The 25291-nt window shown below is 40.2% G+C and overlaps 1 protein-coding gene across 3 annotated transcripts in view; it reads left to right on the top strand.

The window, feature by feature from the left end:
* Nucleotides 1-1447: 1447 nt before the first annotated feature.
* The window catches only part of si:ch73-22o12.1 (nectin-2), a 240253-nt gene continuing 216409 nt past the window's right edge, over nt 1448-25291 (top strand). For 2 of the 3 annotated variants that reach the window (XM_034174437.1, XM_034174434.1), the window contains exon 1: nt 1448-1568. In XM_034174437.1, the coding sequence (XP_034030328.1) occupies nt 1493-1568 (76 nt within the window). In that variant the 5' untranslated portion in view covers nt 1448-1492. The remainder of the gene's footprint in view (nt 1569-25291) is intronic. The other variant, XM_034174435.1, reaches the window with a different exon arrangement.

Raw genomic sequence — 25291 nt, 5'->3', positions numbered from 1 at the left:
AGTGGTCTGAGTGACAGTATGGGTGGCTGCTCGACTGGAACGGACATGCTTTCCCAGCCAGTGATGGTGGTGTGTTCAAATCCTTCAGCTGCAGCACAGGACCACAAAACGGCTCCAAATTAAAAAAAAATAAAAATTAGACACTGACAAACAGCACTGTTGGCATTTACACCCACAGTTACTTTGTTTACATGTTTCCACAGTGGGCCAGGAATTAAAATGAGCAAGATAAAATGAACACGCAGAGCACAAAGCTCAAATACAGTCTTTTATAAATTTGTTTTGCTGCTGTGTAGAGCAGTGACCCCTGGTCGTGTTAAAAAAATAAAAAAAAATCTTAATTTCACAAAACCAGAGAGATCAACACAGGGGGTGAAATGGAATAGAACAGAAGAAGGATAATACAGTCTGTTAAACTATGGGACTTGTGGAGATGTAATTACATTTGCTGTAAAACACTTGAGCATAGGGATTAGACCTAAACCAGATAATGCTTTTGCCATGCGTGTATGCAGCTGCTTCTCAAGAAAATAGGACAAAAATAAGTTAAGATTAAAAAAAAAAATAGAAGTGATTACCAGAGCATCTTACAACTGGCTCCATGAGAGGCTGGTTCTGTTTATTTGATTTTACTGAATGCCGCTGACTTTGTATTTTTGAATTCTTATTGATTTTAGACGTATGCTGGGCACAAGTTGTTTTCATCACCGAACAGCAGGGGGCGCAGCAATCTGCTGTTTGCGCCTCACCGCTAACTGATGAAACGATGTCGACGCTTTGTCCTTTTAGAGATTAAATTCTCCATTTAAACAGAAGTTGAAATTCTTTAATTACCCGTGGAGTATAATCCCAGCAGATTCAAACCCGATTAAAACATTAAATGGAGCAACTAAACCTCAGCCATTGGGTGTTAGAAAAAAAAAAAATCACAAGAATCGCCACTTTCTTGCGCTGAGATTTGAGTTTGCACAGGCGGTGTTAAATAGCTCAGTTTACTGTTGTTGCAGAAAGAATTTACACGATTTCAACAAGTAGTTGCGCCGCTGCCCGTCGTTGGTTTTAATTATTTATTTATTTATTTTTTTTCGGGGGGGGGGGGGGGGTGGAGCTGTGACGCCTCCCGTCCTGATGACATCATCGTCGGACCGCGGAGCAGCACCAACTATTTGCAAAGAGAGAAAGAGAAAGAGAGCACGAACGCTTGATGAGAGAAACAGTTGAGGGGAATATTCACCTGTTCGCCGCTTGGACTCATTAACAAGGATTTTCAATCATTTTTTTTTTTTTTTTTTAGCTCGTGAAGCTACTACCGGACACCTGTTTTGTCCGGTGGCTCCATAAGTTTTTACACTCCAGCCGCAGAGAGTATTATCACACTCGGACTTTCTCTCATTTTTAAAGTCTCATTCTTATTTTAATTTTTTTTTTAAGTTCTATTTTGGAAAAGAGACTGCGTGCCCGGTTTCCTAAGCGGGACCGTTTTAAACCAACCATGGCGAGATGTGACGCCCCAAACTGCACTATAATGACCGGACTGCTCTGCTTGGTCGCGTCGGTTCTCATACACGGTAAGAAGTGAGCCCAGAAAACTTGATTACCTTCACAGCAACGTGTTGGCTTCGGGGTGAAATGGAATGAATAAATAAATAAATAAAAACGAGCTGAAAACCTGCGTGCCACCTGTCGGGGCGGCGGCCGAGCGGACGCAGTAAGTCTCCTGTGACCTATCAGATTCCGTAACCCGGTGAAGGGCCATTACTTAAAAACTTGCGTTTTTTTGGGTTCAGATCGAGTCTTTTACAAGAGAAATGCGCGTCAAAGGTTCAAGCCCGTTTGGAACAGAACCTATTAGTTGTGTATCTCCAGAGAACTGACTATTAGGTCACCGAGGAAAAAGAATTGGTTGGCGCCTAGTGAGATTTCGAGTTTGTTCTTTAATAACATTCATGTGAATTGTTCCTCTTTTGAGTGCATTCCCCTCTTGTTTTCGGTGAGCTGAGTTTCGGTGGGTGACTCAGCGCCATGTTTATTCTTGCTGAGGTGTGGCAGTCAGGTGTTTATCCCAGCAGGTGCCTGTCGGCCATTATACACTACAGCCTTCATGCTGTGGCCGTGTCCCACTTCTGTAAAAGTCACCCTTGTCCTCGATGTCTCTCTCCCCATTTCTCTTCCCTGCGTCCACACTTCATCCTTAATTAGTTCCAGTTCATTTGAGAGAAATGGGACTCGGAACGACTTTTAATGTACTCAGAATGACACAGGTGAAAATTCATCATTTGTTTTGGTGGCAACTAAACGTAAAGTGGAACTCCTCAGAAGCAAGTTGAGCAATTTATATTTGTGTTGGTGAAGGTCTTTCATGTTTTTTTTTGTTTGTTTGTTTTTTTTTTATGGCGGTTGATATTTTACCAGATAAGGCAAACATGCACCTAGCAATATTTGACCAGATCTCCTCACTGATTGGCTAGTTAAAACAACATCATTGTAGAGTTTATTTCAACATGGCGGCGCCCTCGGCAAAGTTGAACTGGATGATATTTCACCATATGCGGCACCGGCAAGATAGCGGGTTGTGCTGTTTTGCCCGGCCATCTAAATTTATTCACAACAGAATGGCCGTGGTCGGGCGGGAACTTAAAGGCTATCAGAGTTTAAGATAAGATCTCCTTATTTCACATTCATGATAGTAGCTCGATATTGGTGATTTTCATTATTGAAAAATGGCATATTTTACCATTCACTATTTTCAGGGTTGGACTGATCGCAGGTTTTGCAGACTTGACACTGACAGAGGAAAAAAACAGGATAAACACACGTGACGAGGTGGACTTCTGTATTTTCGTTTTTATTGTCTTGAATTTGCAGGTTTTGGAAATCACAATTCTAAGAGATTATTTCTGTTTACCATGGCATTTTGAATGTTTTATCATGTTAGCTACACAAAATGAGGCCACTTAAGGCCAAATAAAAAAATTGTTGAAAAAGTTGTTTATCATCCCCACCATACACAGAAAATGACCAAGACTGCAAAGATTATTTCCACCGTGTCCAAAATTATTTCCACTGTGTGGCAAAAAGTGCCGGTGGAAATGATTTTCGCCACACGGTGCAAATAATTTCGGGCACGACCATTTTGAGTTGCTTTTAGTGTCCGAGAATCCCTCTGGCGAAAAACGCCAGTGGAAATAATTTCAGGCACGGCCGTTTTGAGTTGCTTTTAGTGTCCGAGAATCCCTCTGGCGAAAAGCGCCGGTGGAAATAATTTCGGGCACAGTGGAAATAATTTCGGGCCCAGCTATGGCACGTTTTTAAGCTGCTTTTAGCATCTGAGAATCCCTCCGGCAATAGGTGATTTTCTGTTCCAATTCAAGTGACTATATGGCACCCAAAATGGCATAGAATCCCTCCGCTAGTAGGTGATTTTCTGTTCTGAAATGACTTTATGGCACCCAAAACGGCTTTTAAAGATGAAAAATTAGAATTAGCACCAACACTCAATGCCGAGGGCGCCGCTACCATGTTGAAATACCCTCTACGATGACGTCATTTGAACTAGCCATTCAGCGAGGAGATCCGGTCAAATATCGCTAGGTGTGTGTTTTTGCCTTATCCAGCAAAATATACACTACTTTTTTCTTTTTAAATTTAAAATGGTCATGTAACACACTTTCAGCGAAAGACATTGGTTACCACGTGTTAAAGGGGAACAAACTACCTGTGAGGTACTTTTTAACCTGGGCTCTATTTTTTAATTGAATATATTTTCATTTATATAGCGCCAAATCACAACAAAATTGGCTCATGGCACTTCACACAAGTAAGGTCTAACCTTAACCCCCAGAGTAAGCACACAGGTGACGGTGGTAAACGAAAACTCCGTTTTTTGAGGAAGAAACCTCAAGCAGACCAGAATCAGAGGGGTGTCAGTTTGCTTGGGCCATGCTACTGACACAGTTTACAAAATGAATATACTAAGTGCACCTTCTCACTTGGGAGGTGTGTGTGTGTATTGATAAGGTTTTATCTATCGATGCCATTATCGATTCTGCTTATCGATTCCCTTATCGATACCTCGTGAATTTTGTACTAAAAGTAGGCTTTACAGGTTTTCTCTGCATTTCCTTGAGTCTTAAAGTAAAGAAATATGAAATTAGTCACTGTATCCTTGATCTCTGGACATAAATAAAAATAAACAAAACTGTTTCACTTTGAAGTTATTAATTCAGACTGAATTCTATCGTTCTATCTTGTCAGAGAGCCGCGCAACGTTTGTTGTTTGTTTCTTTCTCGTAACGAGACAGGAGTCCCAGTTAGTAACTTTAATCCACACAAAAGTGAATCACAACTCATATTTGGGATGAAAGTGGTGAAAAACAAAAAAAGCTGAAACCCAAAATTACCCCCCAACACCACCTGCACGAAAATGTTTGAATTCTAGAAGCTCTGAAATGCAATCTGGGACTATTCCAGACAATAAACTGGAGTGAGTGCTGAATCCATTTAGGTGAGAAAAAAAAAACAACTTATTCAAATTCATTCCAGTAGTATTCTGCTCTTACTAGGATGCAGCAGTTTTCTAGTTTGGCTGAAAGATCTGGAGGAAATCACTGAAGAAATTAACAAACTGAAAATATGGTTTGACCGAAACAAACTGTCATTAAACTTAAATAAGACAGGGATGAAATGGAGGTGTGAGAGTCACTAGGTGTTCACAGGAAACATTTATTTCTGTATGTATTTATTTATTTATGTTAGTTGATATTATATATTTTCTGTTGTTTCTATTCAGGTTCTTTTTGTCCTTCTCTAAAATTGTATATAATAATCATTAGATTATTAATATATAAGCAAAAATAAATTTAAGGAATATTACAATTTGAAAACAAATGCACCCGAACGTGATGACGGCTGCAGTTGCTAAATGCTAACTTTTAACATTGAAAATGCCATAGACATGCTAACGCGTTAGCATCGCTCCCGTTTTTAAGTTATAAAATACATCTATCAACTGTTTCAGAAGACCATAACAGGTCGGTTTAACATAGAAAAGGTAAATAATACTCAGACGTATGCTCTTTAGGGTTTTAGCGGGGGAAAATTAAGCGAAAGAAAGAAATAAACGAAGCAATTGACCGAAGCATTGCTTCAATCTGCGAACCACGCTTCGATTGGTTCAAGGTTCAAAGCAAAGCCGCGCTGCAGAAAAGTTGATTAAGGACCCGCTGCAGGGTCCTTAATCAATGTAGAGAAATGATCATTTTCCTGACAAACACCCGCCAAAACAACGGCCACTCTGAAGGACCGATAACAGAATCATTAAGCACAAGGCTTATTGATGTCGGTGGATCGAATCATTTCTTAACGATACCCGAAAGGAACCGGTTCTTGATACCCATCCTTACATATATGTGTATGTATGCATGTGTGTGTATGTGTGTGTGTGTATATGTATATGTGTGTATATATATATATATATATATATATATATGTGTGTGTGTGTATGTATATACTCAACAAAAACATAAACGCAACACTTTTGGTTTTGCTCCCATTTTGTATGAGATGAACTCAAAGATTTAAAACTTTTTCCACATACACAATATCACCATTTCCCTCAAATATTGTTCACAAACCAGTCTAAATCTGTGATAGTGAGCACTTCTCCTTTGCTGAGATAATCCATCCCACCTCACAGGTGTGCCATATCAAGATGCTGATTAGACACCATGATTAGTGCACAGGTGTGCCTTAGACTGCCCACAATAAAAGGCCACTCTGAAAGGTGCGGTTTTATCACACAGCACAATGCCACAGATGTCGCAAGATTTGAGGGAGCGTGCAATTGGCATGCTGACAGCAGGAATGTCAACCAGAGCTGTTGCTCGTGTATTGAATGTTCATTTCTCTACCATAAGCCGTCTCCAAAGGCGTTTCAGAGAATTTGGCAGTACATCCAACCAGCCTCACATCCGCAGACCACGTGTAACCACACCAGCCCAGGACCTCCACATCCAGAATGTTCACCTCCAAGATCGTCTGAGACCAGCCACTCGGACAGCTGCTGAAACAGTCGGTTTGCATAACCAAAGAATTTCTGCACAAACTGTCAGAAACCGTCTCAGGGAAGCTCATCTGCATGCTCGTCATCCTCATCGGGGTCTCGGCCTGACTCCAGTTCGTTGTCGTAACCGACTTGAGTGGGCAAATGCTCACATTCGCTGGCGTTTGGCATGTTGGAGAGGTGTTCTCTTCACGGATGAATCCCAGTTCACACTGTCCAGGGCAGATGGCAGACAGCGTGTGTGGAGTCGTGTGGGTGAGCGTTTTTCTGATGTCAATGTTGTGGATCGAGTGGCCCATGGTGGCGGTGGGGTTATGGTATGGGCAGGCGTCTTATGGACGAAGAACACAGGTGCATTTTATTGATGGCATTTTGAATGCACAAAGATACCGTGACAAGATCCTGAGGTCCATTGTTGTGCCATACATCCATGAACATCACCTCATGTTGCAGCAGGATAATGCACGGCCCCATGTTGCAACGATCTGTACACAATTCTTGGAAGCTGAAAATGTCTCAGTTCTTGCATGGCTGGCATACTCACCGGACATGTCACCCATTGAGCATGTTTGGGATGCTCTGGACCGGCGTATACGACAGCGTGTACCAGTTCCTGCCAATATCCAGCAACTTCGTACAGCCATTGAAGAGGAGTGGACCAACATTCCACAGGCCACAATTGACAACCTGATCAACTCTATGAGAAGATGTATTGCACTGCATGAGGCAAATGGTGGTCACACCAGATACTGACTGGTATTCTCCCCCCCCCCCCCCCCCCCCAATAAAACAAAACTGCACCTTTCAGAGTGGCCTTTTATTGTGGACAGTCCAAGGCACACCTGTGCACTAATCATGGTGTCTAATCAGCATCTTGGTATGGCACACCTGTGAAGTGGGATGGATTATCTCAGCAAAGGAGAAGTGCTCACTATCACAGATTTTGACTGGTTTGTGAACAATATTTGAGGGAAATGGTGATATTGTGTATGTGGAAAAAGTTTTAGATCTTTGAGTTCATCTCATACAAAATGGGAGCAAAACCAAAAGTGTTGCGTTTATATTTTTGTTGAGTGTGTGTGTATATGTGTGTGTGTGTGTGTGTGTTAAGGTAGAAACTGTGATCTACCAATAGCGATTGCAGTCGGAGTCGCTACTTTAATAACATTTGGATCAGAGTTTCTACCACTAGCGATTGCAACAACAGAGATCAACTATACTTGGAAAAACATAAACATTGATCAGAAATGTAATAAAATATAAACTAGCGTGTTGTCTGTGGGGATCCACTGGCTCTAAATTGGGTAGTGTTCATAAAATGGGTAGCTGACATTTTTGTGGTAAGGGTGGTAATAAATTAAGCAAAGCTTGTATAATGAGTTGGAATGGTGTGAGTCCAGAATGTTTTTAGAACCTTAGACCTCAACAGTTTTTAGAAGAATTCAACACCTTTATTTCCTGTTAATTATGCATTTTTTTTTCTTAATATACTGTCTTTATGTATTTATAAAATTTTTTAGGTTCTTAATATACGCTATTATTTCTTCTTCTATTTTGCCTTTTGATTTTTAAATGGATCGCAATGAAAATAAGTGTTTTCACTTTCTTGCCATCCATGTATTTTTAACATCTTTACAGTTATATTATGTACTTGCATTGAACTTAAAATCACTCACCACACTCACATTTTTAATATAAAGATGACTTGCCGCCCTCTGTCCGAATGGCCTGAGTTCACAAAGTAGTTAGCAGCACGTACGCACAGCTGATGTAAGTAGGTGGTTTTAATTTGACAGACAGTGGATGAAGACATTAAAACCACTAAGCATTTCACTCATGATACCAGCCTGAAACTTAAGTCACTCATGGTAATAGCAACATGAGACTTATGTAAACTGACTAAACTAATTGCGCTACAAAACACAATAAATCAGTAACACTAACAACACTGTTAAATGAACATAAACCACAACATTTGAAACCTCAAAACCTCAAAGTCCTATGGTGCATTGCAGGACAGCATCCATTGTTTATTGGGTAGCTAAAATTGCTAATTTCTCCAAAAACTTTTGTCTTATCAACTTTGTTTTCGCAACATTCATCCTTGACCCGAAATACATAAGCATGCCAAAATAGCATATGTCAGTTCTCCCTGGTTTATGCGTGATTGAAGCCATATGCACGCAGAGGGCACTTGGCTATTATACTATAGATTGGGAGGTCATAATCATATTTTGCTATATTCAGCAATTAAAATAGTGTTGTACTTCAAATATGTAAATTGGAGCATTTTCAAAAATTTTGGTTTTCAAATTCAGTAATGTAACTTCAGTTACAAGTTCCTCTGAGAACTGCTTTGACAACATTTGGATCATAATTGCTACCAGTAGCGATTGCGATCGCTACTGTGAACTTAAAAAATAGCGGTCAGGTTTGAAAATTTTATTTTTATTTATACAGGTAGTCTCATTGAGACACAAGTATCATTCTCAAGAGAGACCTCAAAATACTATAGTTACCCTTAAAAAAAAAAAAAAAATGTGTGTGTGTGTGTGTGTAGGGATGGGTATTGGTAAGGTTTTATCGCTCAATGCCATTATCGATTCTGCTTATCGATCCGATTCCTTATCGATTCCCTTATCGATACCTTGTGAATTTTGTACTAAAAGTAGGCTTTACAGGTTTTCTATGTATTTCCTTGAGTCTTAAAGTAAAGAAATATGAAATTAGTCACTGTATCCTTGATCTCTGGACATAAATAAATAAATAAAAAACTTTCGCTTTGAGGTTATTCAGACTGAATTGTATCGTTCTATCTTGACTTGTCAGAGAGCCGCGCAACATTTGGAGCTGTGTGAACAGAAGGGAGGATGATTCTCGTTTCTTTCTCGTAACGAGACAGTCCCAGTTAGTAACTTTAATCCGCACAAAAGTGAATCACGACACATATTCAGGGATGAAAGTGGTGAAAAACAAAAAAAGCTGAAACCCAAAATTACCCCCCAACACCACCTGCACAAAAATGTTTGAATTCTAGAAGCTCTGAAATGCAATCTGGGACTATTCCAGACAATAAACTGGAGTGAGTGCAGCATCCATTTAGGTGAGAAAAAAAAAATACAACTTATTCAAATTCATTCCAGTAGTATTCTGCTCTTACAAGGATGCAGCAGTTTTCTAGTTTGGCAGAAAGTTCTGGAGGAAATCACTGAAGAAATTAACAAACTGAAAATATGGTTTGACCGAAACAAACTGTCATTAAACTTAAATAAGACAGGGATGAAATGGAGGTGTGAGAGTCACTAGGTGTTCACAGGAAACATTTATTTCTGTATGTATTTATTTATTTGTTAGTTGCTATTATATATTTTCTGTTGTTTCTATTCAGGTTCTTTTTGTCTCTTTCTCTCAAATTGTATATAATAATCATTAGATTATTAATATATAAGCAAAAATAAATTTAAGGAATATTACAATTTGAAAACAAATGCACCTGAACGTGATGACGGCTGCAATTGCTAAATGCTAACTTTTAACATTGAAAATGCCATAGACATGCTAATGCGTTGGCATCGCTCCCATTTTTAAGTTATAAAATACATCTGTCAACTGTTTCAGAAGACCATAACAGGTCGGTTTAACATAGAAAAGGTAAATAATACTCACAGACGTATGTTCTTTAGGGTTTTAGCGGGGGGATATTAAGTGAAAGAAAGAAATAAACGAAGCAATCGACCGTAGCATTGCTTCAATCTGCGAACCACGCTTCGATTGGTTCAAGGTTCAAAGCAAAGCCGCGCTGCAGAAAAGTTGATTAAGGACCCGCTGCAGGGTCTGTAATCAATGTAGAGAAATGATCATTTTCCTGACAAACGCCCGACAAAACAACGGCCACTCTGAAGGACCGATAACAGAATCGTTAAGCACAAAGCTTATTGATGTCGGTGGATCGAATCATTTCTTAACGATACCCGAAAGGAACCGGTTCTCGATACCCATCCCTGTGTGTGTGTGTATATATGTGTGTCTGTGTGTGTGTATATATGCACGCACTGGCTGGTCCCTGCCCTTGCCTCACAGGCAACCCACAGCGAGTTTCTCCATCTCATTTGCAGTGAGAACGCCTGTTACTTTAGGAATTACTGGCTGGAAAAAAACCTTGCAAGAGTAGAAATGCAGGTTTGCATAAAAAAATGTGAAGGGTCCTTGTTAAAAGTGGCCATTGGTGATTATTTGTAACATGGGTTTGTTATCCCCCACTGGTCGGCCCAAAGGGGGATAATGTCATGACGATTTGTCTTTCTGTCCCAAAAAGGATGTAAGTGTTCTGAAATCAAATCCTCTCACATTTTTAGGAGGAATTTTGTGAAACTTGGTACAAGTCCTTGTTGTAAGATGGTAATACGCATATTGTACAAGTTTGGCAGAATTATGGCCCTTGATTAACAAACCTAGACACTGTCAGTTTCATGAGTTGGTTTCTGCATTTTGAAATCAACTATTGCTTACCTTGAAATGTTATCAGAATGTAGCAAGCACTTGTACCAAAGCAGCATTTGCCAGTGGGAGATATTGTGCTCTCAGAGCACTCTTACTTTCTATGGCTGCAGCGATTCTGGCAGGATTTCTGCCAGATTCTAAAATGGTGACACAAGTACCATTTTAAAAAGATCAAGAATTTGACATTGTTCCAGATTTCTATGAAGGCAGGGGTGGTGCATAGGTACTAATTTCCTGTGGATCTGTGGTTTCCCATGTTGTTGTTGTTTTTTGTCTCACCAGAAAATGTTTTTGTGATCATTGTAAAATTCTTGGGGGGTGTTACTGACAAAGTTACTTGGTTGCAGTTACTTTGTCATGGCATAGTCATCCAGACAGTTTCTTGGGTTGTATTAATAGGAATAAGTGACTTTTATTTATTTTTTGCTCATTGGAAAAGCACAATTAGGTACAGAACAAACTTGCAAGTAGGGCTGCAACAACGAATCGATAAAATCGCTAAAATTCGTTACGACAGGCGTTGGCAACACATTGCGTCATCGATGCGTTGTGGCGAGTGATTATGGCGCCAGAAGCGACCAGTGCACAGAGCAGATCAGACGCTGTTTTGTAGAAGAACTACACACTTAGAATATGGCAAAAGCAAGTAGACAAAAGAAAGTCAAGACTTCAAAAGTGTGGGAGCACTTTACGTTAACGCAAAGACGTTTGTTAACTGCAACATTTGCAAGTCGGACCTCGCATGGCACGGGGAGTACGACGGTAATGATGCATCTCAAACGAAAGCATGTCAGTCATCAACGAGGAAGGGGAGAGCTCAGTGTCTGGGCAAGTTAACAAATCTTTATTTTTGTTTAAGCAGTCGTAACGTCTCAGTATGACAAGTCAGTCACCGTCAGTTTTTTATTAATGTTGTCAAAGTCCGACCATCGACATTAACTCTTGTCCGATTGTCGGGGACAAGTGTAAAATGTGATCAGACAAGTAATAGCTCTAAATGGTTGTCCGACCAGACAAGTGGCTTTTTTTTTTTGGTTTAAAACATTCAAATTCTTCTCGCACAACTGGCCGCTCCCCCCTTCTCCCCCGCAGACAGAGAGCCGAGCAGCGCTGCAGCGGAAAAAAACTCAGTCAGTCTTCACATAAAACGAGCCCCAGAAATTCATTTATAGGCTTTATTTTACAGTTATGCTAATTGCTCATTTACAGCAATAAAAATACCTCTTTTTTTCACCATATATTTTATAACATTTATATGCTTCAATGTTGTTTTATGGCAACTCAGCCCTTTGATAAAGCAGTGCCATTTGAAATAATTATTTTTGTTCTTTGTTATAAACTGTTTTATTCTTTATTATTTTATATTTAAACAGCCAAGGGACATTTGACAATTTATTGATTTTCAAGTATTTTAAGTTTTCAAATAATGTTCTGTTGTTAAATAAAGTGATGGAAGGAGAGAAAAATTGTTTCCCTGGCACATTTTAAAAAATTCCCCGCTAATCCGATTAATCGTTTAATCGTGTCAAAACCCCATCAGATTAATCGATGATCCAAATAATTGTTTGTTGCAGCCCTACTTGCAAGCCCTTACACTTTGTTTCCATTATAAAGTAACTTCAATAATAAAACTGTTTTTTTTTTTGTCGTACAAGGTTTAAGTGCATAAACCAATAGTAAATTATTTTGCAAAGCCTTTTTCTCTGTCTTTATTTAAAACTGGTCAAATCTATTTGAAATGCATTGTGAAATATTTCAGCTATGATGTTCGATAAAATTATAAAATGAAGTTTCAGCTTTAAATTTAGGTTTTGACATAGTTTCTGCGTACACAGACACCACAAACACCATGATGCATGAAATCAGTTATACACAACGTGGCCGAAAGCCCTGGAATTTCCATATACCTACTACAAATTGCCCTGTAATACGTAATGAACTGGTGTAAATAAAGTGAGCACTCAGCGCTCACTTGCTGTAAGCTGTAGCACACACATGCAAGGTGTTGTTGCAACCACTCCAGGTTAAACCTGTTCACACATAAATGTCAGCCACTTGCAATTACATTGTGTTACCTGCTTTACACACATTGATGAGCCAAGGCCTGCATATGTTAAAACTGTTCACATGTAAATGTCTGCCACTGACTGCGCTCCCCATCTGACATGTTATGAACGAAGGCGTACACCTGTTCAGGTGTGTTGAGGATGTGTAGCGGGAAATGATCATTTCTCGGTGTTGATTGTGGACTTCCTGGTTCTGATTTAGAAGCAGTGGGTGTCCCCAGGTTACTCAACCTCTGCCAAAGCCATTTAAAAATGTTGATTCGTGACTCACCTTTTTGCTGATTTGAAGTTGTTACCGGCACTCTTTTCTGTTGTTGTGGGCAAGTAAAGAAAATCGTCCACTGTTTCAGATGGTGCGGTTTTTATTAGTTCCTTTATAAAGTTCCTTTTTTGTGGAGAAGTGCACAAAGGTTCTCTGGCGTGGGCTGTTGGCGGCGAGACAAAACACGCTTGAGAAGTACAAAAGACTTTGGGAATTCATACAACAATATGAAGATGAAGACGAGAAGATACAAGCTGCTAGAGATGAAGAGGCAAAGCATGACGGTAAGCTAATTGTTAGCTTCCTAAGTAGCCCGTAAATAAGTAATAACTGCAGGCTGTCGCTATTAACTATCAAAATTGTGGCTGTCAAAATAAAGCGTTAGTTTAGATTAATTACTGCACCTATCAGGCCTTCAGTCACACTTTGCTCCGTTTTGTTTTGACATCAGTGACTTGGTCTGTAAATAAAGACGCGTTTCTGAGAGCAATAAACGTGTTAATGTCAGTACTTTTTTTTTTTTTTACCAAAGTAACTTGCTTTGATAACTTATTGTTAAATCTCAAATGTGGGAGTTTGTGTGCTGGACCTTTGTGGGATTTATTACAATATTTATGGGTTCCTGTTTTTTTTTGGGGGGGGGGGGGGGTCACCCTGTATATATGGTACAGTATTTTGATACAGATGTTGAAGCTGCTGGTCGAACCCTCCTCGCTTATGGAACTGGATTCTTCAACAAAAACACAAAATGGCGACATGTCAAAAAAAAAAAAAAGGCATCACCGTAATGGCACTAAATGAGTCAAATGTACACGTTTGTCATGCTGACTTTAGGTGTTTTTCTGTCAGAAGTTAATACTTTAAAGTGGAGCACGGAGTTAGCTAGCTCACTGTCCGCATACATGAGACAACGATGTTACTTTAACACAAGTTTAGACTCGCAATCTTCGTTTGTTAAAGTGTGCTTCCCACCAATGGGATAAGTAACGTTAAACGGTGCTTTCAAGCAGACTACAGACACAAAAACACTTACCATCCGTCGCTTCTAACAAAGCCGAGTCGCGGTCATCCTGCCTCCGGGTGTTCGCTGTTCGGTGTCCGTAAACAGCGTTCGAAACTGCGGTCGAACCATATCCAGCCCTTACGGTCCGACCTACTCCGGTCGTTGTGGTCCTGTAATCACTTTTAAGCTTTTTCAGTTGCTCTCTGCGTTGCTGTAATGTCTGGTGAGCCGGGCGCGGCCAAAGACTGGGAGATTTTCTCATTTCAGATCGCTTCATCCACCTCTCTGTATTCTCTCCTCCGCTACCAAACAAAAACGTCTGTAAATCATCCACAGACGGTGTGGTTTTGTGCGAGTAAAAAAAAAAAAAAAAAAAACTCGCGGAAAGGAAAAAACGACGGTCGCTGTAACGCCGCTGTGACTATTTAAAAATGGCGGGTTTTGATTTTCGTCTCGGACGGCACGCTCATGACTCGTCCAGTGATGACATTCTCTGACCAATCAGTGGCCGGCAGCCTGTTGTCGTCACATTTTAGTATCGGCTCGGCTCGCTTGGAACCGCTTCTGAGCAGGTACTAAAAAAAAGCACCCGGTACCAGGTACTAACCCTAGTGGAAAAGCAAAAAAAACTGAGTAGAGTCGAGCCAAGTAGTGCAGAGTAGTGCTACTTTTGTGAAGTAGAAAAGCGCCTTTTGTTACAACCTTACCACAAAAGCACTTGTATCTGAGAGAATTGAGGCTTTCTCCAGGTTGTCCACACAGCAGTGGTGTCACCAGTGTGCCCTGGTTGTGCATTGACATCCACTCTATTATACATAATATATGAGTAACTTCTCTATTCATATTCCAGTGAAATATTGACTCAAAAAGATTACCTTCTTTAGATGAACATTTCAGAAATGGTACTTAGTTTTCAACATAACAGTGCTCAATTTCATCAATTTTTGTCGAGTGTAGATGTATTTTTATACCATATATCAAAAACTGTAATAGCTACAGCTATTTTTTTTCGTGCCAAAATGTCCACAATGCACAAGTTTGTATTAAACTTCAATATATTTATGGGACTTAACTGCATTATTTTTAACGTAATAAGACACAAACCAAATTGCCATCCTTGAGTGTATGTAAACTACATATAGGCTGTATCTCAAGAACCGTTACAGATAGAGACCTAATTTTGGTGTCAAAATGTCCACAATACCCAAGTTTATATTTAACATCAATACATTTATGTGCTTAAATGTTGATATTTTTTGAGTTATCTTGGAAAACTAAATTTTTGCATGTTTTCGGAGGGCCGTCTTGGATTTTGGGAGTGTTCCCTTTTTTTTTTTTTAATCTTTATCTTTCTAGACTTTTAGTATGTTTTATAAAACAGTTTCAGGGTTGAAATGTCACCAAAATCATTTCTGTTGCAATTTGTTCCGGGTTGACCGCTTTATCCCTGTCATGCAGTTAACCTATTAGCATATAAATGTGTGCGGCACAAAACCAGTTCAGTGTTCTCTGTGCTCGCTGGTTGAGTTTATGTGGTAACTGGGGCAAGTATTTAGGCCTAGACCTAACTTTCTGCACAGTTACAGTAACTTTCTGTAATGCAGTAAAGTATTCAAATGTGATATATTAATCACAACTTGTTGGTGCAGTCATTCCTTTAACTTATTCATGCAGTAGACCTTTTTAGTCCAATTTCATTTTCCAGTGTATGAAGTGCTCATGGGGGAGAGAGGAAGTGAGGAAAACAAAACAAAAGGTTTTACATATTTATGAGTGGTGAAAAAGGCATGCATGCATACCCAGTGTATAGAAAAACATTGTTTGGTTTTCTTTAACTTTTTCAAAGTGAAACTTTGACCTCCATTTGGGTAATAAAACTTAAGCTTTGGGACTAAAACCTCAGGACTAAAACTTTTAACTTGTCTACTTTTAGTCCCCCCCCCCATACCAGTGAGCCATTCTATGTGTGAGAGCAGGACAAGTTTAGTTCAGATACAAAATTCAATATTTACCTTGTTTCCATTTGTTCAGAATTCAGTTGTTTTATGTGTAGATTGACAGTACCCACATTTAAGTGGAGGGGATGGTTAAGCCTGAAATTACACTGTAATCCCCTGCTGTGCCTCCCCACAAAAAAATAAAGGGTAGAGGGACCCACTAATATGGGTCAGCAAGACTTTGCCCATTACCATGCAGGTTTTTGTATAGATTGGAAGAGGGGTGTGCTATAGCTAATGGCTCATAAGAGCGGGGGGATTTCTGGGGGAGCTATGGTAGCATTGTCTTTACGGCTGAGTAAGCTGCATGCATGCAGGGGGTGGCCACATGGCTGCCTCAGAAAACTGTGGGCATGCAGGGTTGGAGCTGGGGGAGGGAGCTACTTTAATTGTCTGCTTTATCACATAATCAATGCACAGTTTGTTTCTTATACTCCAAAGCATCCAGAAAATGTGGTTTTCTTGTTGGCTGTCATCATCCCCCCCCCCCAAAAAAAACCCCAAACAAAAGCAAAAAACAAAAAGGACGTTTTTCAGCAGCCTGCTGCAAGGCGATATGCTGACTGTCCGGATTAGCTTCCTCAACTGGCTCGCAACTGATCAAGATGTTCTACCTCCCCTCTGTTTGAAAGCGTCCTTGCTCCCACCATCTACCAGTCCCTCCCACTCCCCTAATTTTGAGCACAAACATGTTTGTTTTTTTTCCTTGCTTGTCTTGAGCATCCATCCATCCATTTTCTTCCGCTTTATCCGGAGTCGGGTCGCGGGGGCAGCAGCTCAAGCAAAGCCGCCCAGACCTCCCGATCCACAAGTGATATTGGTCTCTATTCGCACGTGCTCCCTGTCTCCTCTCCCAGTCTCTCTTTGGACCCGAGGCCAAGCTGTTTATGACAGGAACAACATGCAGACAGACAGGAAAATAAACCACATGTGACCTCACCATGGTCTGCCAGCATTGCTCTAGGTGCCTCTTATGACTTATGTCAGCCAGAGCAGTGTCGACTCACCCCCCCCCCCCCCCCCCCCCCCCCCCCCCGAAATCACTTTCATGCTCTGTAAGCATGATGTTGACGGAAAAAAATAATCAAAATAAAACTGCCTCTATAAACATGCAGACTTAGATTTTGAGCAAACATCTTGAGATATTTATACCCCCTTAGGTCAAAAATTTGGGGGGGTGGGGGTGTCCCCTGGTTCTCAAGACCAGGCACCTAAGTGGCTCTACTCTACTCTTTTCTACTCTCCTATTTTACTCTTCCTTTTTAGATATTTAGAAATAAACCCTGGACGAAGCAATGGGACTGGAAATTCGGCTGACTGGAAAAATAAAGCAGATGCAAAGGGTTGTCGTATGTGAGATATACATTTGTATATCAACCCAGTCTCACAAGTGTGGTGGTGTTTTTTTTTTTTTTTTTTTTCTCCATGCTCCCGTCACAAAATGAGTCCCATTTTCGTGACTGGGTTTTTTTTTTTTTTTTTAAATCTATTACTACCCCTTACTCTAACCATAACCCCGACCCCGCTGCATCACTTTTCATTTCATGCACCCATCATGGAATGTATTCAAATAAATTTCTGTTCTCGTTACGAAAAACTTGTCGCTTTTCGTGTAGAGATGTGAATCGTACAACTCACGATTCGATTCCGATTCTTGGGGTGACGATTTGATTCAGAATCGATTTTCGATTCAAAGAGCTCTCAGAAATAGTTATATTACTTAAAAAATGTTTACGTTTAAGAAAATGCAGCTTTACAAGGTTAATCAAGTGATTCTAGATGTAAATGTACTCATCTGCTTTGCTCGTTCAGAGTTGGCTGGCAGTTGTATGTTTTGTGATGCTGTATCACGACATGCCGTGAGGTGTGTGTGTGTGTGTGTGTGTGTATATATGTATGTATGTACAGTAGTGTTCAGAATAATAGTAGTGCTATGTGACTAAAAAGATTAATCCAGGTTTTATATTTCTTATTGTTACATGGGAAACAAGGTACCAGTAGATTCAGTAGATTCTCACAAATCCAACAAGATCAAGCATTCATGATATGCACACTCTTAAGACTATGAAATTGGGCTATTAGTAAGAAAAAGTAGAAAGGGTGTGTTCACAATAATAGTAGCATCTGCTGTTGACGCTACAAACTCAAAACTATTATGCTCAAACTGCTTTTTTAGCAATCCTGTGAAACACTAAACTAGTATTTAGTTGTATAACCACAGTTTTTCATGATTTCTCCACATCTGTGAGGCATTAATTTTGTTGGTTTGGAACCAAGATTTTGCTCATTTACTAGTGTGCTTGGGATAATTGTCTTGTTGAAACACCCATCTCAAGGGCATGTCCTCTTCAGCATAAGGCAACATGACCTCTTCAAGTATTTTGACATATCCAAACTTATCCATGATACCTGGTATGCGATATATAGGCCCAACACCATAGTAGGAGAAACATGCCCATATCATGATGCTTGCACCACCATGCTTCACTGTCTTCACTGTGAAGTGTGGCTTGAATTCAGAGTTTGGGGGTCGTCTCTCAAACTGTCTGCGGCCCTTGGACCCAAAAAGAACAATTTTACTCTCATCAGTCCACAAACTATTCCTCCATTTCTCTTTAGGCCAGTTGATGTGTTCTTTGGCAAATTGTAACCTCTTCTACACGTCTTTTATTTAACAGAGGGACGTTCCTGGGGATTCTTGCAAATAAATTAGCTTCACACAGGCACCTTCTGTCACAGCACTTACAGGTAACTCCAGACTGTCTTTCATCATCCTGGAGCTGATCAATGGGTGAGCCTTTGCCATTCTGGTTATTCTTCTGTCCATTTTGATGGTTGTTTTCCGTTTTCTTCCACACGTCTTTTTTTTTTTTTTTTTTGTCCATTTTAAAGCATTGGAGATCATTGTAGATGAACAGCCTATAATTTTTTGCACCTGCATATAAGTTTTCCCCTCTCCAATCAACGTTTTAATCAAACTACGCTGTTCTCTAACTACTCCGTGGTAACTCGCAGCTTAAAGCAGATAACCCGTAAGTTGGAGAGGAAATGGCATCTCACTAATTTAGAAGATCTTCACTTAGCCTGGAAAAAGAGTCTGTTGCTCTATAAAAAAGCCCTCCGTAAAGCTAGGACATCTTACTACTCATCACTAATTGAAGAAAATAAGAATAACCCCAGGTTTCTTTTCAGCACTGTAGCCAGGCTGACAGAGTCAGAGCTCTATTGAGCCGAGTATTCCTTTTAACTTTAACTAGTAATGACTTCATGACTTTCTTTGCTAATAAAATTTTAACTATTAGAGAAAAAATTACTCATAACCATCCCAAAGACGTATCGTTATCTTTGGCTGCTTTCAGTGATGCCGGTATTTGGTTAGACTCTTTCTCTCCGATTGTTCTGAGTTATTTTCATTAGTTACTTCATCCAAACCATCAACATGTCTATTAGACCCCATTCCTACCAGGCTGCTCAAGGAAGCCCTACCATTAATTAATGCTTCGATCTTAAATATGATCAATCTATCTTTATTAGTTGGCTATGTACCACAGGCTTTTAAGGTGGCAGTAATTAAACCATTACTTAAAAAGCCATCACTTGACCCAGCTATCTTAGCTAATTATAGGCCAATCTCCAACCTTCCTTTTCTCTCAAAAATTCTTGAAAGGGTAGTTGTAAAACAGCTAACTGATCATCTGCAGAGGAATGGTCTATTTGAAGAGTTTCAGCCAGGTTTTAGAATTCATCATAGTACAGAAACAGCATTAGTGAAGGTTACAAATGATCTTCTTATGGCCTCAGACAGTGGACTCATCTCTGTGCTTGTTCTGTTAGACCTCAGTGCTGCTTTTGATACTGTTGACCATAAAATTTTATTACAGAGTTTAGAGCATGCCATAGGTATTAAAGGCACTGCACTGTGGTGGTTTGAATCAAATTTATCTAATAGATTACAATTTGTTCATGTAAATGGGGAATCATCTTCACAGACTAAGGTTAATTATGGAGTTCCACAAGGTTCTGTGCTAGGACCAATTTTATTCACTTTATACATGCTTCCCTTAGGCAGTATTATTAGACGGCATTGCTTAAATTTTCATTGTTACGCAGATGATACCCAGCTTTATCTATCCATGAAGCCAGAGGACACACACCAATTAGCTAAACTGCAGGATTGTCTTACAGACATAAAGACATGGATGACCTCTAATTTCCTGCTTTTAAACTCAGATAAAACTGAAGTTATTGTACTTGGCCCCACAAATCTTAGAAACATGGTGTCTAACCAGATCCTTACTCTGGATGGCATTACCCTGACCTCTAGTAATACTGTGAGAAATCATGGAGTCATTTTGATCAGGATATGTCATTCAATGCGCATATTAAACAAATATGTAGGACTGCTTTTTTGCATTTACGCAATATCTCTAAAATTAGAAAGGTCTTGTCTCAGAGTGACGCTGAAAAACTAATTCATGCATTTATTTCCTCTAGGCTGGACTATGATAATTCATTATTATCTGGTTGTCCTAAAAGTTCCCTGAAAAGCCTTCAGTTAATTCAAAATGCTGCAGCTAGAGTACTAACGGGGACTAGAAGGAGAGAACATATCTCACCCATATTGGCCTCTCTTCATTGGCTTGCTGTTAATTCTAGAATAGAATTTAAAATTCTTCTTCTTACTTATAAGGTTTTGAATAATCAGGTCCCATCTTATCTTAGGGACCTCATAGTACCATATCACCCCAATAGAGCGCTTCGCTCTCAAACTGCAGGCTTACTTGTAGTTCCTAGGGTTTGTAAGAGTAGAATGGGAGGCAGAGCCTTCAGCTTTCAGGCTCCTCTCCTGTGGAACCAGCTCCCAATTCAGATCAGGGAGAAAGACACCCTCTCTACTTTTAAGATTAGGCTTAAAACTTTCCTTTCTGCTAAAGCTTATAGTTAGGGCTGGATCAGGTGACCCTGAACCATCCCTTAGTTATGCTGCTATAGACTTAGACTGCTGGGGGGTTCCCATGATGCACTGAGTGTTTCTTTCTCTTTTTGCTCTTTATGCACCACTCTGCATTTAATCATTAGTGATTGATCTCTGCTCTCTTCCACAGCATGTCTTTTTCCCGATTCTCTCCCCTCAGCCCCAACCAGTCTCAGCAGAAGACTGCCCCTCCCTGAGCCTGGTTCTGCTGGAGGTTTCTTCCTGTTAAAAGGGAGTTTTTCCTTCCCACTGTCGCCAAGTGCTTGCTCACAGGGGGTTGTTTTGACCATTGGGGTTTTTACGTAATTATTGTATGGCCTTGCCTTACAATATAAAGCGCCTTGGGGCAACTGTTTGTTGTGATTTGGCGCTATATAAATAAAATTGATTGATTCTTCTGAACAATGTCTTGAACGTTCCATTTTTCTCAGGCTTTCAAAAAGAAAAGCATGTTCAACAGGTGCTGGCTTCATCCTTACATAGGGGACACCTGATTCACACCTGTTTGTTCCACAAAATTGACAAACTCACTGACTGAATGCCACACTACTGTTATTGTGAACACCCCCTTTTCTACTTTTTTTTACTAATAGCCCAGTTTCATAGCCTTAAGAGTGTGCATATCATGAATGCTTGGTCTTGTTGGATTTGTAGGAATCTACTGAATCTACTGGTACCTTGTTTCTCATGTAACAATAAGAAATATACTCAAAACCTGGATTAATCTTTTTAGTCACATAGCACTATTATTCTGAACGCTACTGGATGTATATATATATAGCAGGGTGGTGGTATCATTGTATGACCTTGGTCACAGATGTTGCGTTTCTTGTTCAAAAATATGCTCTTGTGCAACAGCATTAAACTATTTCTCTTGACATAAAATTTTTATGTCAGCGTCATGTCGTCTTGCCAAGCCTGGAGACATTTAATCATTCCTATAGAAATGGTGCATTACATTGTCTAAGAGAATCTAATTGATGGATCATGAGGGGAATTACTTTTCCTCCTTTGGAAAAGAAGGAAAAATATAAATCTTTTGTATCCCATTAGTCCCACTGGAAAGGTTTTTGTCTTGGTATGGTTTTCTGTGTTAATGGCTGTCATCGTTAGGTCCTGTCATTATGTAAATGAGCTGTCCTCGGCCCTTCGTACGGGCCCTGTAAATGTCAGGATTTTGAAAAGGTCAGGTGCGCGTGTATGTGTGTAAGAGTCTCAGAACTACTCTTGACAGACATTAGTACGAATGCACATTTACTTGAAGGCTGCCTTGTTTAAACCACACGCGGATAGCCCCCTCTCCCATACAGTCATCGTTAATAGTACATCAATGTGCTTGAATTTAAAGTTTAATGGACGTGAGAATATTATGATTGTATCTGTGTGGAAGTTCTAGAACAAATCGGGCCCCATTAATTTTTAATAATGAAATGGTACATTGACTAAAGCAAATATTTGGCATTTCACCAAATGAGCCAATTGATTTAAGCACACTTCCATGATTGCCCATTATTTCATGATGGGATTCTGAAGAATGAAGGTAGCTTCACATTAGTGCCAATATTTAACATCTGCACAGAAATGGAACCCCTCTTTTGGAACAACGCGCTAATAAATGTTAATCAATTTAGCTGCTGATACTTTGCCTTAAAAACACTTCATCAATGTTAAATAACTTTGTTCTCAATTTTCACAATCTTAGGTGTTTAAGATCTTGATGAATGTTTACTCAAGTTATGTTTCTCCTTAGACTTTTTATCACCAGTGGCTACAAATGTGAATAATACATCAAACATGTTGTTGTCCTGGCAAATACTATTGACAGGGTAGATGGATCTGTCGAGGGTGAGCTTGATGAGAAGAATGAGTTGCTGAAACTTGTAACATTTGAGGTACTGCAATCGGACACATAGCAGGTGATGAATGAAGGCAGTAACCTGAAGCAGCTCTGTAAGTCGAGTAACATTCCAATAATGGGGCGGAACAGACGCATTGTGGCATGTGTCTGTGTTGTCATCCTCATAATCATCAATTCTGTAATTTTCTGAGCTAAAATCTAATTCTTTTTAAAACCTGTAAATTCATTTTAATTCCTGTTAATTTAACCAACTTTGGTAAAGAAGGAATTTCAAAGTTGATGTCTTGATTAACATCTACTGCCTTCCACCTGCATGTGCATGCTCTGCTAAATATTGGTCATGTGAGGTCAGACATAGGCAACCCCACAGGGATATTTGCTTGGCTTTAAGGGTTGCCAGACTGCTGGAGTGAGTCCTGTCTGAGCTGTGTTGGGAGAACGTGTAGAAATAACAGTCTTAGAAGGAATGCCAAATATCACTAATGAATGGAGCAATGAGGAATGTATCCAAAGAAAAGCAATAGGGCTGTGATGTCTTTGGCAGAAACGTTGGGTTCAGTGACCATCTATGTTGGCTGTGTGTCAAAGTTGCAAGCTGATATGAGACTATTTCACAATGTACTCTAAACACATCATTCTAGATTATGCTGAAACTTGTGTACCATTTACTGGAGTATCCTGCCTCCATCTTATCTTGTGCAGAAACAAACAGCCCACGTTGCATATGTGTAGTCGCACATTTCCAGAGTTCAGAATGCCTTGTGCCAAATCTGCATTTCCTTTTTGTCTGACAACTCCCATATGTAGTTTGTGAAAATGCAGGTCAGCTCTACGAGGGTAGGCTGAAAAGTTCTAAGGCTCCCCATGAAGGAGTAATGCATTAACTGCATTATAGTGAGCCTTAGAACTTTTCAGCCTACCCTCGTATTCTGGCATAGCCAGTCCAGATAATGAATGGTAAATTCAGATGAAGGCCTGTTGCACAACATTCAAACTATTAAATAAAATCCCTTTAATCACATAGACTTGGGAGGCCAGTTTCTCGATGACTCTGGTCTAGTTAAAGTAATGAGAAGTGGAGTGATGCTCAAGATGTCGACACCGTCAAATTCCACAGCTTTTTGGCAAAAGGGATAAAGTAGGATTTTTGAGAAACTGTGAGGGAGTGAACAAAGAATTATGAACTCATTTGTAGTTTAGTCACACTTCCTTCCCATATCCACCATTTCTTAAATGACAAGACCTATTTAACAATGAAAGAACCTTCAATATGGACAGACTGCCAGGTAGTAACCTTTCACTTATTGTTGCTTGACCTTTCTCTGCCATAAAGTGTATTCTTTCATCTGTCTTTCACATTGTTTTGTTCCTGATATCCCTCTATTGTGCATTCACCCTAAAGGTTAAAACAGACTAATTTCTCAAAGGGTTGGAACTTCAATACTCTGGACAGACAGATAACATTTGGATGGGTAAGGTGGAACTATGGCACTCGCTGGCTATGTGTTGCTGCGTAAAGTAAGTTCATATTGTGAAAACTGACAACAAAAACAGAGCTTACAACACATGGAAAATCTAGCAAGTTTGTTTCCAGCCCTTCAATGCCATTTGAAGAAAATCTTGATTAATGCTACGTTTACACATAAGGACGACAAGTCACGAATGCCACGAAGTCCACATTCTTGGCCGCTGATCACGAATGTGATGATTCGGGGCAGAGGCATCAGGTGTCCTCAGGAACTGCTGCAACCTGTTACCACGTTACGATTAATGGCACATGTTGCCGGAGAATTATCAGGAACCATTACGCATGGTCAAGAATAGTGTTCCGTGTTGTTACGCGCTATTGCGTGTAACAGCGCATTAAGTTCTGTCACGTTGTGAATGAGGTGAATTGTCTCCATACACACACCCATATTCATCAAACCGAATTCAGATCGCTCCAATTTTTCAGAAGAACTTTGTGACTGCATGCGTAGTTGGGCTCTGTGCCATGGAGTGGCGCAGAGAGGAGGAGGAGGACAGCGCCAGATGTGTGGCTTCATGTGGCTCTCGTGTGGTGCATTTCCCCAAACATCAGGCACATGCAGCAGGTGGAACACCTGCAGGAGCGCGCTGACGAGCACTGAAATTTGACTTTTAGCCGACTTGGTGTCAGCAATCAGTGTTGTGCAGCGCAGGGTTTAATTGCGCACGTGTTTCTTCTGCCGAAATGGAGGAGGTGCAGAGATGTCTGGCTGCACGTGAGTCTCCTCTCACTCCTCTGGTTCAGACTCCTTCTCCTGCTCCTCGGTTACAGCAGGTGGAACTCCTGCAGGAACGTCCTGAGGAGCTTCAGCAGGAACTGTGGAACGACATTTGGAGCCGAGTTTAATTGTGCGCACGTGACAGAAAACTGATCCGTCGTGGCGCGCAGTGAAATGTGACGCCGCGTTACAAGTCATGTCAAAACTTGACAGTTTCCGTGTCACTTCGTAATAACGCGTGACAGTTTGGGTTCCAAGAACCATCACAGGAACCACTACGAACGTTGTCACGTTCTATTAAGGAAAAATACTCATCAAGACGG

This window comes from Thalassophryne amazonica, chromosome 7 (assembly GCF_902500255.1).
Source record: "Thalassophryne amazonica chromosome 7, fThaAma1.1, whole genome shotgun sequence".
NCBI classification, from domain to species: Eukaryota; Metazoa; Chordata; class Actinopteri; order Batrachoidiformes; family Batrachoididae; genus Thalassophryne; species Thalassophryne amazonica.
This window is presented reverse-complemented; position numbering and strand designations above follow the sequence as displayed.